This window comes from Paroedura picta, chromosome 3, assembly GCF_049243985.1.
Source record: "Paroedura picta isolate Pp20150507F chromosome 3, Ppicta_v3.0, whole genome shotgun sequence".
Lineage (NCBI taxonomy): Eukaryota > Metazoa > Chordata > Lepidosauria > Squamata > Gekkonidae > Paroedura > Paroedura picta.
Window position 1 is genome coordinate 51,274,613 of NC_135371.1, and position 14,228 is coordinate 51,288,840.

At 39.9% G+C, this 14,228-nt stretch overlaps 1 protein-coding gene across 5 annotated transcripts in view; it reads left to right on the forward strand.

Annotated features, from left to right (window-relative positions):
- The window catches only part of RAF1 (Raf-1 proto-oncogene, serine/threonine kinase), a 114,343-nt gene extending 104,041 nt beyond the window's left edge, over positions 1-10,302 (forward strand). For all 5 annotated transcript variants that reach the window (XM_077325651.1, XM_077325649.1, XM_077325653.1 and 2 more), the window contains 7 exons: positions 4,020-4,104; positions 4,686-4,862; positions 5,508-5,554; positions 6,212-6,330; positions 7,575-7,706; positions 8,214-8,348; positions 9,195-10,302. In XM_077325651.1, coding sequence (XP_077181766.1) covers positions 4,020-4,104; positions 4,686-4,862; positions 5,508-5,554; positions 6,212-6,330; positions 7,575-7,706; positions 8,214-8,348; positions 9,195-9,335 — 836 coding nt within the window. In that variant the 3' untranslated portion in view covers positions 9,336-10,302. The remainder of the gene's footprint in view (positions 1-4,019; positions 4,105-4,685; positions 4,863-5,507; positions 5,555-6,211; positions 6,331-7,574; positions 7,707-8,213; positions 8,349-9,194) is intronic.
- Positions 10,303-14,228: the final 3,926 nt, after the last annotated feature.

Genomic DNA, 14,228 nt, shown 5'->3' on the forward strand with positions numbered 1-14,228 from the left:
GCCCTTTTCAATCCAATTCTCCCGCCCAAAACTTGAATGTTTCCAAGGGGAGGGGTGCCCTCTTCCCCAGATGCCATCCCAGGCATCCTGCCAGAGGTGCTACAATTCGCACGTCCTTGGACTGGCCGGCGCCTAGTGACAAGATACAATGTTGCTGTTACAAAATGCAGAGCGAGCGGGCAGGGATCAAAGCACAAACAATTCAGAGCGGGTACTACAAAGCATGATAACATGGGAACAGAGAGTAGGCTTAGGTTACATGGAAAGCCAGGAAAAATAATAGTGAAATACAGACAAGATGGGGTAAGCCCTGTTCATAGACAATTCATGGCAGAGAGCAGGCACTGATCCTGACACTTAAGGTTAAAAGCCACGTACTGCATTATCCCCATAGTTAACACATAGAGTTTAAAAATAACTTTTTTCTTCTTTTCTTAAATTTTACAGGTCAATATAAATATTGGCGTCCATTTTTTTCAGAATTCCAATGTTGATTTGTTATGTATCAGATATGTCAGCTTTGCCATTGTCCCATATTCTGTCTACTTATTTATTTAACCAATCCATAATATCTGGTTCTTTTTTCTATCTTGATGCCTAAAGGATCCTGGCAGCTGTTACCATATATTTTACAAGCTCATTATACATTTTAATATTATTTGGTACTAAATTTAATATCACACATCTAACACAATTTTAACTTTCAATATCTGTTGCATCTCACTGTGTATCATAACCCAGTATTTCCTTGCTTTCTGGCAAGTCTACCACATATAGTAAATGATCCACTTATATTTTGACATTTCCAACATTTATCAATATAGCTCTTATTAGAAGAAAAAGAAGAAGAGTTGGTTCTTATATGCCACTTTTCCCTACCAGAAGGAGTCACAAAGTGGCTTACAGTTGCCCTTTCCTCTCCCCACAATGTATACCCAGTGAGGTAGGTGAGGCTGAGTGACTCCTGATATTCCTGCTCTGTCAGAACAGCTTTATCAGTGCTGTGGTGAGCCCAAGGTCACCGAGCTGGCTGCATGTGGGAGCGCAGGGAATCAAACCTGGTTCGCCAGATTAGAAGTCTGCACTCCTAACCTCAACACCAAGCTAGCTCTTGCAATATATTTCTGAAATACCTTGAGTAGTAATATACCATCTAAAAAAGTTTTGTACCATTTTTGTTTTAACATTTGACATTCAGTAAATTTCACTTCATTGACCCTCAGTCTGCTGCGTCTTTGCCAAATGACTTTCTGAGGTAGTTGCTCACCGACTAAAAAGTTGTGAAATCTATCAGTATCTCATTGAATGGTTGTTTATAGAGGATTCTGAGTTTCAACTTAGGTCTTATTTGTCCATTTCAATCCAGACTTTGAAAACCCAAAGATTTATAATGAATTATTTTAAGTCTCAGTTGATATGCACTTGCCACAGAATTAACAGGAACAAGGTTAGACAGTACACTGCATAGGGCTTACCTTCCAACTAAGAGGGCTCAAGCCATTCAAAAGCTGTTCTCCATATTCAGTAGAAATATTTTCAAAAGGCAATCACTGTCCAAATGTTCTTGGGCTTTATGACCTTGACCATTACCATGATCAAATATGCCATTTCCCACATGCTACCCCTTCAGAATTGGTTCTTGTACACTTTTCAAATGAATTCAGATCCTCAATGACTTAGGCTTTCAATTCCTCAGATAGTCGCTAATTTAGTATGGTGCTCAGAAGAGCAGAATCAGCTCTTTAGGAATCCTACCTCACAACTTGCAGATCTTTACAGACATCTGACTGAGTGGTTGGGGAGTACACTAAGGGGGCTACAGTTTGCGATCATTGGTCTCCAAAAGATGATTTTCTGCATATTAATTTCTTATAGTACAAAGTGAACAAATATGCTCTCCGTTTCCACATTTCATGTAGGCATAGACTCAAGACTGGTGTTTTCTAATGTAATGTCAAAGAGTTTTCTTAACTTCTGTCTGCCAGTTAATCCCTCAATCCCTCATTGGAGCCTGGACTTCTTACCTAAAATTGTTTTAGATTTTCATATGTGACAGGACATTCTTCTACCAGTGTTCCCCCAGAGCTATAATCATCAGCAGAACAAACCCTACATAGTCTAGATTTAAGAAGAGCCTTGTTATTTTACTTACAGTATTTGCTGACGTATAAGACTTACTTTCCCCCCCTGAAAAACATGCCTCCAAGTGGGGGGGGGTCGTCCTATACGCCGGGTGCATTTCAGTTGGGATAGACATAGCTGCCCATAGTGGCCCATAGTACTGTAATGTAATGTAACAAACTATATTTCGAGTGGAAATGTTGGGGGGTCGTCTTATACGCCCAGTCGTCTTATACGGTAGATTGTACTTCTAAATTTAGAAAAGTGGACAATCTTTGTATATTTCAAAGGTGTCAATAAGAAGTCTGTATCAGCACAAACTCTCTCTAGATGGGTCACTTAGCTTTTCCAGTGAAAACTCATTCAGCAAGAGCACAGGTGACATTTGCGAGATCTGTAAAATAGCAACATTGTCTTCTGCATCGATATTCGTCAAACATTACTCTATTGATGTCAACTCCAGGAGAGAAGCAGCTGTGGGAAAAGCAGTATTGCACTCAGGATTCAGACGGTCGGCCCACAGCCTCCTCCATGAGTAGCTGAGCTTGCCATTCTCCCCTGTGGGACTGCACAGAAGACACAAAGATGAAAACAGAGTTGCGCTTACCTGTAACTGATGTTAGTTGAGTGTCTTCTGTGCAGGCAAACATCCTTCCTTTCCCTCCTGTGCTCTGGCGTTCTCATGTGTTCTATAATCCATGGTCGCCAAGGGAGAAATGTGGAAAGTGCATGCTTTCTCTCTTAGTCATGTGACCATTTGGACAGGAAACAGGTCTCTGCTGGTGGGGAAGGGGAGCACTCATTAAGGAGTATTCTAGAAGCTTGTGAATTTGTCTCTTCTGCAGCAGGCCCTGCATCAGGGCAATTCTATATGTGCTTGCACAGAAGACGCTCAATGAACACAGATGAGTGCAACCATGTTTTCTTATCCCTTTGTAAACATGCCCTTCTGAACATTACTGTTTTGCACATTCAGCAGAATGTTAGGCGTGTGGGAACATTCTTCAGCTCGTCAAGCAGGCCATTCCACAAGTTGGAAGCCATTACAGAGAGAATGCATGTGAACACAATATGTGATTTTATCATATGTATAAATTTAAAATGGCTTTTCTTTTCAGTCAGGTGAACTGATGCTTTCAGTTGTGCAGTGGTATGAATAGATATCTTTGTATCACTGCATTTTTTATATTCTTCAAAATGGCAGTCCACCTGTTTTCTCTATATAGATTTTTTTTATTTCCAGTGAGCTCAGGGCAGTGTACATGGCTCTCTTTCCTCCCTGTTTGTCTTTACAACAACTTTAATATAGGTCAAGGCTGAGGGAATGACATGGCCAAGGTCATTTTGTGATCTTCATGGCAGAGGAGATTTAAACTAGACTTTCTCACCTAGACAAACACACTCTGTAAACTGTAATGGTTCAAAGAGTGATGTAAGAAAGAGCTATTTGAGCCTTTGAAGTCCCAAGGTATTTCTAGGAATTACAGGGTTTAGAACAGTGGCTGGTATCTAGAGAATTACTTAGGCAAACTAGAGAACTTAAATAGGCTTTGTAGAATTTTAAAACTTTCTTTTAAAAAACAGACACCTTGACTTCTTATACCATTGAAAATGTCCTTTTGCATTTTACCCATTTTCAAAAGTGGTTTGCCATGGGACTTTGGAGGGAAGTGTTGCTGTTCATTAAACACAGGATGTTTAGGTGTTTGGGATTAGTAGACTAGTTCAGGAATCCCGGACAAGGTTAAGAACAGGGTTAGTCATTTACAGTTTCAATCGTGTGGGGGTCGGTGTTTGGTTTTCATATTTTGATTTGTTTTCAGTGCTTTCTCTTCCGTGTTATACATGTGTACTCTGCCTTGGCAGTAAAAGTTAAAATTCTTACATGGTGCTTACAGGTGATGTAGCCGTGAAGATATTAAAGGTTGTAGATCCAACTCCAGAACAGTTTCAAGCCTTTAGAAATGAAGTTGCTGTACTAAGGTAAACCAACATTGTAGCTAAATACGTAATAAGTTTATCACAGTGATCTTTATTTTTGCCTGCAGTGGCTGACTGCCCAGGGCAGATTGTGTTTGCTGTAGAACTTTGTTGCCTGACATCTTGTGGACAGTAAATGCAAACTGAATTGGGAGACTATTGGGCTGGTGTTTTGGATCTTCTGTGTTCCAGACTGTAGCCAGGAGTACTTAGGATTTAATGGCTCTCTGGTGCTTGGCAAGTTGAGTCTATGATGAGAACTTGCTAGTCTTTAGAGCTGCTGGCTGAGATCCAAGGTGGTTGCATAGGTAGCTGATGCAGAGGCTTTTCAAGGGGGCTCCACCTGAAAAGGGAAGGCGGGAAAGCCTTTACATTTTAGCTGCATAGTATTTCTGCTAAGAGTCCCTGCTCGATTTCTTTTTGCTTTGATCCTTGTGCCAATTTATACATACACAATAGTGGACTTGTAATTTTGTATAACTACATTGGACTGACTATTTCAGTAGGTTTTACTAACTCAGATGGCAAATGTTATGGCTTTTTAAAGGTTCATTTGACACCATACCTTTTTACATTTCTTCCAGGAAAACCCGGCACGTTAATATTTTGCTGTTTATGGGTTACATGACGAAAGATAATCTGGCCATTGTCACACAGTGGTGTGAGGGGAGTAGTCTGTACAAGCACCTACATGTTCAAGAGACCAAGTTTCAGATGTTACAGCGTATTGATATTGCAAGACAGACTGCTCAAGGAATGGAGTGAGTAGACTTAGATGCTACAATATCTGTGCTAGCTATGCAAAGATAAGAGTTCTGCTGTTGTGGAAGATTTCCCCCCTCCCCATATTGTACATAGTAAATTATTTATTATTTATTTATTCATTAGTTAAACTTATAGTCCAGAATGGCTCACGGTGGGTAACAAAGGACAGCTAAAATCCCTGATAAAACCCAATTAAAATCTACATCAAAGCCACAAGATTAGTGGTGAATAAAACCATTCCCCCACCCCAGTCCAGCAGCCTGCCATCTGTCATGGGGAAGGAGCGATGACTTTAATTGAATTTAATGTAAAGTTAAATGGGCATTTGCAAACAACTAGGAGCTGTTTTGCAAATTTTAGAAACATTTGTAGATGAAAATCAAACAGCTGTGGTCTAAAAACTTAGCAAATATACTTTGTGTTAAAGTACTAGAAACTGGACTGTTCTCTGAAGAAAGATGTTTAAAGTGTCTTTTAGAGATGCAAAAATACAATTTCTGGATTGATAGAATAGCCCCTCTAATTTGAATAGAGAATACATATCAAGTATTAAAGTGTGACAACAGATGTGTTTGTAATCAATATATGATATTTTTCCTTGAAAATATTTTCCAATTTATATTGATCAAATTCTCTTACAGCTACTTGCATGCAAAGAATATAATACACAGAGACATGAAATCAAATAGTATCCTTTTGTTACTCAGGGGAATTCTGTTTGCCTCTTTTCATTTGATCCATATGGGAAATAAGCTGCGATAATCTGGTGAAATCAGTTTCTGCCATATATTGACAGGTACATCTGCATCCATCACCTATCCAGGTGTTTTCGTGCATGTTAAATAATGCACTTTCAGTCCAATTTAGCAATCATTTGTAAGTGGCTTTTGCAGTTTCATACAGGAAATTCTAATTGCAAAGCTGATTTAAGGTGTGTGAAAGTGCCAATAAGCAGAGACTAGAAACATCTGCTGCTTAAGAACTGACTCTAATTTCAAAGACAAATCATTTTCTAAATCAGTTACCTGTGATAATTCATTGATTGTGGTCCTGATCCTGAGCTGTTTGTATTTGTAGTGCCCAAGCAATCCTGTTCAACCTGCAAGATGAGACTTGGGTCTGATAATGCTACTTGATATGGATAAATATATAAAGAGGGAAGCCTGGGTGGGGTTAGGTATCTTACTTTCCTTATTATTGAATATTTACAAGCCACTTAAAATACATTAGTTGCTGTACATAATAAGCTTGGTAACAGTCTTACATGAAAGTATTGGTCTGAATGCAAGGACAGCATATGACAACTTGAATTATTATCCAGATATATCCCTTAACAAATGTGTAGATATATTTCTTCATGAAGATCGTACGGTAAAGATAGGAGATTTTGGGTTAGCAACAGTCAAATCCAGATGGAGTGGTTCTCAGCAGGTCGAGCAGCCTACTGGATCTGTTCTCTGGATGGTAAGAACCTTGAGTGTAGCAGAATATTTATAATGGACCTGCTCTTGGCATGTGTTGTACTGAGCAAACTTCGAAGCCTTGTAAGGTATTATGCGTGCCACTTGGAACAGACACAAATTATAGACTGTTGTTGTTGGTGTTGATGCTTTTTCATGTGTGGCGTGATCTGCCATGTTATATCAGTTCTGCTTGAACCGCTATGTAGTGGTGTGTGCTACAGTGCAAGTCTAAGAGCACTTTTCTGAGGTGAAGCCCCATTGAATAGGTCTGAGTAGAGCTGTTCAGGAGTGCTTTCTATGGCCCATTATGCACGGCCGCCGAAACGGCGATTTCGGGTCACATGGAAAACGCGGAGGGGGAAGAAGCGAAGCAAACCACTTACGCATGGGACGGGACGCAATGACGGCAAAACCCAGAGTAATTGATTATGCACGCGGTGACCCCGGCGCCGCTTCTGGTTGCGTCCCCGGTCACCTGGAAGCTGTGCTTTCTTCCGCATTCCGCTAACGTGGCTTTTTCGGCGGCATGCATCGAATCTGCTGCCAGTTGTGGCCGGCACCGTGTGTTATCTGTGATTTTAGTTGCCGCCATTCCACCCCGAATGCGCGCTAAAACCCCCGTGCATAACGGATCCATGAGTCTACCATAAAGGAAGGCTGCTTCAGATCCAGGCACAACTTTGTAGTTGTTACATATGGGGGGGGGGGGAACTGATGTGATTATGGTTGACAGTATGTATTCCTTTTGCTGTTCCTGTGTGTTGATGAGGATGAGAAATGACTTCATTTGCACAGTCTACAGATAATACTTGCTCATTCTTATAATGTGTGAAGCAGCTGTGAGAGTGACCAACTAAGATCATGCAATGAGTATGTAACTGAGAATAGCACATATTTCAGTATTATTTCTTGGCCACTCAACTCTTGGAGGTTGCTGCTTGTCATGTTTCAAAATTTCTTTCCTTCTTCCAGCCATTTCTGCTCCTGTAACATCTTGAAGTTTAAATTGAGGATTACTTCTGTGTGATAGAAAAAAGCTTGTGCTATAATATCAAGTAGTTGATTGATCCATTATAATTTATTTAAAGTGAAACATTGTTTCTTCCTCTTTGGGCTAATTAATATGTTTTAGTTACTATTTCCAAATTGATTATCCTGACTCTGGAATAAATTATGGTCACTGATTTTGTTGTAAAGCTTCCTCCCCCAACATAGCAACTTGTAACATTTTTTTTTTCCAAAAAGGCACCGGAAGTGATCCGAATGCAGGATAGCAATCCATTTAGTTTCCAGTCTGATGTCTATTCTTATGGAATAGTACTATATGAATTGATGACGGGAGAATTGCCATATTCCCATATTAACAACAGAGACCAGGTAAGAGAGAATAATTCTGTGTAATCTGATGGAGGATGGAGTTCGTTTCACAAGTTCAGTTTGGCTCAGGGAGGTAGTCCCCCTCTTACAGATAGCAAAAGCCATCCCTTTTTAAGCCCAGCATCAGCTTTTTCTGCTTGAAGGTATCCATCTAGAACTGGGTTCTAGGAAACACTGGGGGGGGGTGGCTTTCGGTCTCTCCATTTAAGAAATACAGTACTACAGTTTTAATTTCTAGTAAGTGGTTTAACAAAGTTCTCTAACAAATTACGCATAGTGGCCCATGTGTGACACTTTAAAAATTGTTTCCATATGCATATTAACCTTAATATATTATGTTGAATCTGGGCAACTAATTGTGCTAGCTAGCAGTAGGTGACAGAACCAGAGACAGTCTATTCTGTTCAGTTTGGAACCCAGTTAGGTGAACCATCTGCTGAACTGTCTACTTTCAAAGCATTTTTTTTGTGCGTATTACCTGACCAAGGTATGTTTGCCCCTTCTTAGATCATTTTTATGGTTGGTCGGGGTTATGCATCTCCAGATCTCAGTAAATTATACAAAAATTGCCCCAAAGCAATGAAGAGACTTGTAGCAGATTGTTTGAAAAAAGTAAGGGAAGAAAGACCTCTTTTTCCACAGGTAAGAATTTAGTTCATTTGTAAAACTTCTATAAATTTGCGTAGAGCTGGGCAGAGAAAAATGACTGATACTAGTAGTGCAGTACAGTGGTCAACTAATGTCTCAAACTAGGGAACAAATATATATCTGCTTCCCCAATAAAATTCTGGACTTGAATTCCTTTTGGATGTGCATTGGTAGTAAGCAGTGCAACACATTTTCTTATTTCCAAGAGATGTTGATGTCTTAAGAAAACCATGGAAAACTTACTATTTACCCAGAATTCTATATAGTTCTAATGTCATGACAAGTATGTATTGAAATTTGAGACAATATTAATTTAAAATAATTATTAGTCTGTTATATTTCTCTTAAGAGCCTACCTTACTAGGTCAAAATACTTGGTGGGTATCCTGCATACTGATTTGTGTTTGATTTACATTTTGATTTAGTAATAAGAATTATATACAAAAACCAAAACAAAAAACTTTATCCTATCTCAGCCATCTCCTACTGGAAGGATGTGTATTTTGTGCAAGCAGTACTTAATAGGCTGCCAAGTTCAAAGTAGTCATTCCATCAAGTGTCGAAGGCATTTCTATATCACAAACCCTGATAGCAAGATGAGATTCTGCATAAATGCATCTTTTTGTGGGTTTGTTGCATCCACCCCACATGTGGAAGATATTAAGGATTTCTGGTTTGAAACATCTCATTCCCAATGATGTACAAATACAAGTACTTCAGTGAAATTTTACTTTCCACAACTGAGTTTCTTAATATTCAATGTCCTGCATTCTTGGATTTGTGGTTAGTCAGATAGTGGTTTTTTTTTTAATTTACTCTTTTGTTTCCATCTCCTCTTAGATATTGTCTTCCATTGAATTGCTGCAACATTCTTTACCCAAAATAAATCGAAGTGCTTCAGAACCTTCTCTGCATCGTGCAACCCACACACAGGACATAAATTCATGCACGTTGACATCGACAAAGCTACCTGTATTTTAGGAAATCAGAGTACACTGCCTCATTGCTCTCCCCAGTAACTGTTACAGCAGTTGTGCTTTCAATGCCTCGGTCTCCAGGACTGCATTGCCAGCGTGGGATTCAGCTGGGTGTCAGTTTTAGGAATGAGCTGCTATGAAATCTTACCGTTCTTGATCCTACAGGGACAATATTCCATGTTGCCTTTTTCTACGGTTACTGAAATAGTTAACAGACTGTATACAAGAAGTCCTATTACTATTTTTTATAGATGCACTTGAGCCTTATTTTTCTCATGCAAAAAAGTACTACTTCAGCAGGTTTTGACTTTTCCATTCTGCTAAATAAACTTATATTTCTGTAGCAGCAATAATGGCTTAGCATTTGAGCAAACTCAATACAGATGGTGCTGCTGATAGTTTTTTGCCGTTCAAGCTGGAGGGATTTTAGCTAAAATGGTGAGCCTACAAGACGACAAAAGAAAAGGGAATGCTCGTTCATCAACATTTCTCCTACATGATATTTCTCAAGGTAATGAAACTTTAATCACCAACACTAAATCAACACCAACAGTGATGCACGTGGATGAAAACACACTTTTGTAAAGGTGAGAGTATATTTTTGACAAGGACTGCTCAGAGAAGGAAGGGAATACAATATGCTTCAGTCATCTTTAAATAATGCAAAAAGCTTTGTGTACTTCGGACTCAATTCTTGTAACGCCCTAGGGGGGTGTCCATGAGGAACTGTAGTTATGGGGAAGAAGAAGAGGCAAATAAATAATGTTGTCAATATATTTCTGCAAAAGCAGCCTTTAGTCTGTTTGAAACGGTTTTCTGAGATGCACTATAAAGAAACTTCTGGCGTATACAGGGTTTTCCTGTGCTGATTTGGGTTTTAATTTTGTTTTTATTGCTCCTAAGAAAAAAGCATTTATTGTAAACCAAGGTTCTTCTGATTATCTTATTTTAATAAAATAAATTAAATTTAAGTGTGTCATTCAAGTTTTTTTAAGTGGTCTTTCAGACTTGTGTGCCACACTCATAAATGTATATCATCAACTGACTTGGATCCCATGATAAATCTGTCGAGGGAAGAGAGTTCTTTCAGCAGAAATGGGAATTCCTTGCTTCCTCTTTCTGCTGTAGCCTAAAATTATCCCAGAAATATTGTTCTGGGAGAGACGGACCCTTATCCAGAACCACATGAGTAGGCAGTCAGTTCCACAATGAGAGAGGAGAATTGGTAAAAAAATTATGCCTTTCTGTTGGCCAAAACTTTCCATGGGATCCAACCAGTTATCTAGTCCTTAAAATTTAGTTTACCAAGAGTGTATTTTGTACCATTTGCTTGCCTAAAGAACTTGGGGGAGGGTGAGAGGAAGCAAGCAGTACTGAAGAGATTACCTTCTAACACATCTGAGGGAAGCTCTAGAGTCGTTTACAGTACACAGTATTCTCTGGAACATGTGTGTTATAGGTACAATGGCCTGTTTCATATACACTGGCATAAAAGCTCATATTTTGAGCGGACCCATTAGTGCCAGTTTTAGATGTTGATAGAACGCTACTGCTTGCTTAAGGAGCAACCAATACTTCTCATATCGCCACTTCTGTAAAATGCCATTCTATAGTACTTAGATTTTGTAAATGTTTAAGATGAGGATTTCTCCTGGCCTTTGAAACTGCTGTATAGTGACTCAAATCTTCAGGACAGACTAAGTAAGCAAAATAATATACTGGAGTGGTCCAGTCTGTATGGGTATACTTATACATGCAAGTTTTCATGCCTTGTATATAAATTGTTAATTTTTCTCATTACATATTATTATGGTGGCCAAAGTTTTCTTCAGAATACTTCACTTATGACACTGAGGGACTGTCCAAGGGGGTAACAAGCAAACTATGAAGGTCTGTTCATGTTCCGCACCCTGCCAAATCTGCTTGCCTTTTGGTTGGCCCTATGACTTATCAACTGTGGACTTGTACCTTATTATTAGACTTTGCTTCTTTATTAATAATTGTCCTCATTTCTATGGACTTCTTGGTCTGTTGAATTTTTGAACACTTCAAGCCTGTGTGGCCCAGTCTTTCCCTTTTTTGAGTCCAAAATCATTCTTTTTCTGCCTTTCTATAGGCTAACATCTTAAAAGTTTCCCCATAGTAGAAGTCCTTAAAATGTGGCTCTCACAGATATTTTGGTCCATTGTATTGAAGTAACACAATTCATATTCATCGTCTGACCTTAACTTTGGGAAAGTACATGCAGGAGATTCCCCTGTATCTGTGGAGAATCACTGGGACATGATTTGAGAACTTAATAAGCTATGACATTTGTATTTTTACAGAGCCAGTTTGGTGTAGTGGTTAGGAGTGCGGACTTCTAATCTGGCATGCTGGGTTTGATTCTGCGCTCCCCTACATGCAACCAGCTGGGTGACCTTGGGCTCGCCACGGCACTGATAAAGCTGTTCTGACCGAGCAGTGATATCAGGGCTCTCTCAGCCTCACCCACCTCACAGGGTGTCTGTTGTGGGGAGAGGAATGGGAAGGCGACTGTAAGCCGCTTTGAGCCTCCTTAGGGTAGGGGAAAGCGGCATATAAGAACCAACTCTTCTTCTTCTATTTTTAATGTTAATTTTATTTTTGTGTATACTATTTAAATACTTTTTACACCTTGTATTATTTTAAGAATCTCACTATGTAACTTAAGAAGGTAGTAATAGTTTTTTGTCATGCTTGACTTTCATGTCTCCTTTAATAAGTAGGCCAATCAAGTGGTATTGATGAACTGAAACTGCTCAGGGTATATGGTCACAATCCTTAATAGTTACTTACCGTTGAGTAGATTTGGTTGAACATCTGTATGCCTGCAGCTCAAAAGTGTTAAAATTTGTTTTTACAAATTTAATGTTACTATTATGGGGTTCTTTTACGCAGTATGTAAATCAAAAGGTTATAATTTTGATATTCACACTAAGAGGCAGTATTTTACTTTGTGCTGTGAAGACCATCCTAACCACTGTGGCCCTAAAATAATTGGGGAAAAGGCTTGGTGGGTGGAGCGTGTCTGGGCTCGGTTTCCAGCCAGTTGAACACGCTCTGTGGGCCAATCAGGGCGCAACCAGCAAAGCTGGCCGCACCAATAGGGCGGACTCCTGGAGGAACTGCCCTCCCTAGCCAGCTGTGAGTCTCTCCACAGCCATCGCCCCACACAAGCCTCACTGCTGTGGCCGACGCACCTACGGTGCCACACCACTCCACCCAAGCGGTAGCTGTACCAGAGTCTGCCGAAAGGAGGCGGCGGCACTGAGAGCATAGTGGAGCCCATGGTGGTGGCGCGGGGTTGTTGTCGTCCTGTCCTGTGAGGAACTGCTGGCTGCTCTGCCTGACAGGTCGGGGATGAGGTGGTGGCAGCAGCTGGCCCCGCCAGCCCTAAGGGTGTTGTGTGCTCGCGCCTCCGCCTTGTGAGGAGGAAGGTGGGCAAGGGGAAGAGGACACTCCACACCTTGGCAGAGCTGCCTCCCCCCCCGCCTTTGTCCCGCTAGTGCCTGCTGCATTTAGGGCTGCAGTGGGCTTTCTCGCTATTATTTGGGATAATTCTGTCCTTTAAGCTTATATAAAATCTGATCATAAACATGAATTGCATCAGCTAATTGGCATAATTTATGGGTCTTGTCAAATGGATTTTATATAGCAGTTCAAAATGTTAAATAGGAAAACTCAGTAACAGTGGAAATGCTTAAAATGAATTGCATCTAACATGATCTCATATTCACTTATGTCAACATTAATATGCTGATGTGAGTAGAATAAGAGCTGTTTTTTTTTATTCTGGAGGCTTCCATTGTTTGAACACTGCTGTGCTTTGTGTAATATTTGGTCCTTGTGTAGTATAGTGAACTGCTCAAATCTGTGAGCTGATTGTAGTTCAAGCACCATCTTCATAGTAATTTGCAGTGATATATGATGGGTGGATGTACCAATTGCTAGTCATTTTAGTGATACAAATTGGTTAAACTGCAAGAAACACAGAAGAGGAAGTGACAGAATTAGTGCTGGGACCAGTGCTATTTCATTCGTTCATAAATGATTTGGCATTGGGGTGAAGTGGCCAAATTTGCAGATTAATACCAAATTATTGAGGAATGGTGAAAACCAAGGTGAATTATGAACAGGAGGATCGACCTAAATTGGTGAATGGGTAATAGTGTGGCAAAGTTCAGTGTAGGAAGTAGCTGTGCTTATTGTTACAGCGGAACACACTGTTGTCTAGTTCCAATGGATGCAATGAACTTGGGTGGTATCCCCATAAGATGTTGTTCATTACATTTAGAAAGTTCCTCTTGAGCTAGAAAATCAAAACAACTGGAAGAACTGGCATCAGTTGTAAAATACTTGTATTTTCATTTAAAAGTTGAAGGTAAAGCTGAAAAATGAAATTCTTTCCAACAGTAAGTTGGGTGTGTGCATGTGCCTGTGGTCACAGCACCAGTGCTGGAAGCTACCGTGTGCAACCTAAGAACTTGAAGAGTTAGCAGAAAGAGAATGGAACCAGCATACTCTGAAACCCTTCTGGCTGCTGTCCAAGCTAAAATTACTGCCTGCTTAAGCTTCTATGTTCTGCCCTCTGCTACAAGGCATGGACCCATCAGTTAAAAAGGGCATTTAAAGCACTGTTGTGGCTCAATTCCAATAATGGAAATATGATATGAAATTTAAGCCATTCCATACTCTGGTTAAATGCAAGTGGGAGGATAATTCAGCCTACAAATGCACTGAACCCTAAAACCTTGCAACATAACCCTGCTCAGCAGGCTAGATAATCTATTTTTATAGAAATGATGGAATTCATTTTCCTGCTCCTATAACTGGTAACGATTTTAGAACATCTTCAACCGTAGCCATGGCTTAATGT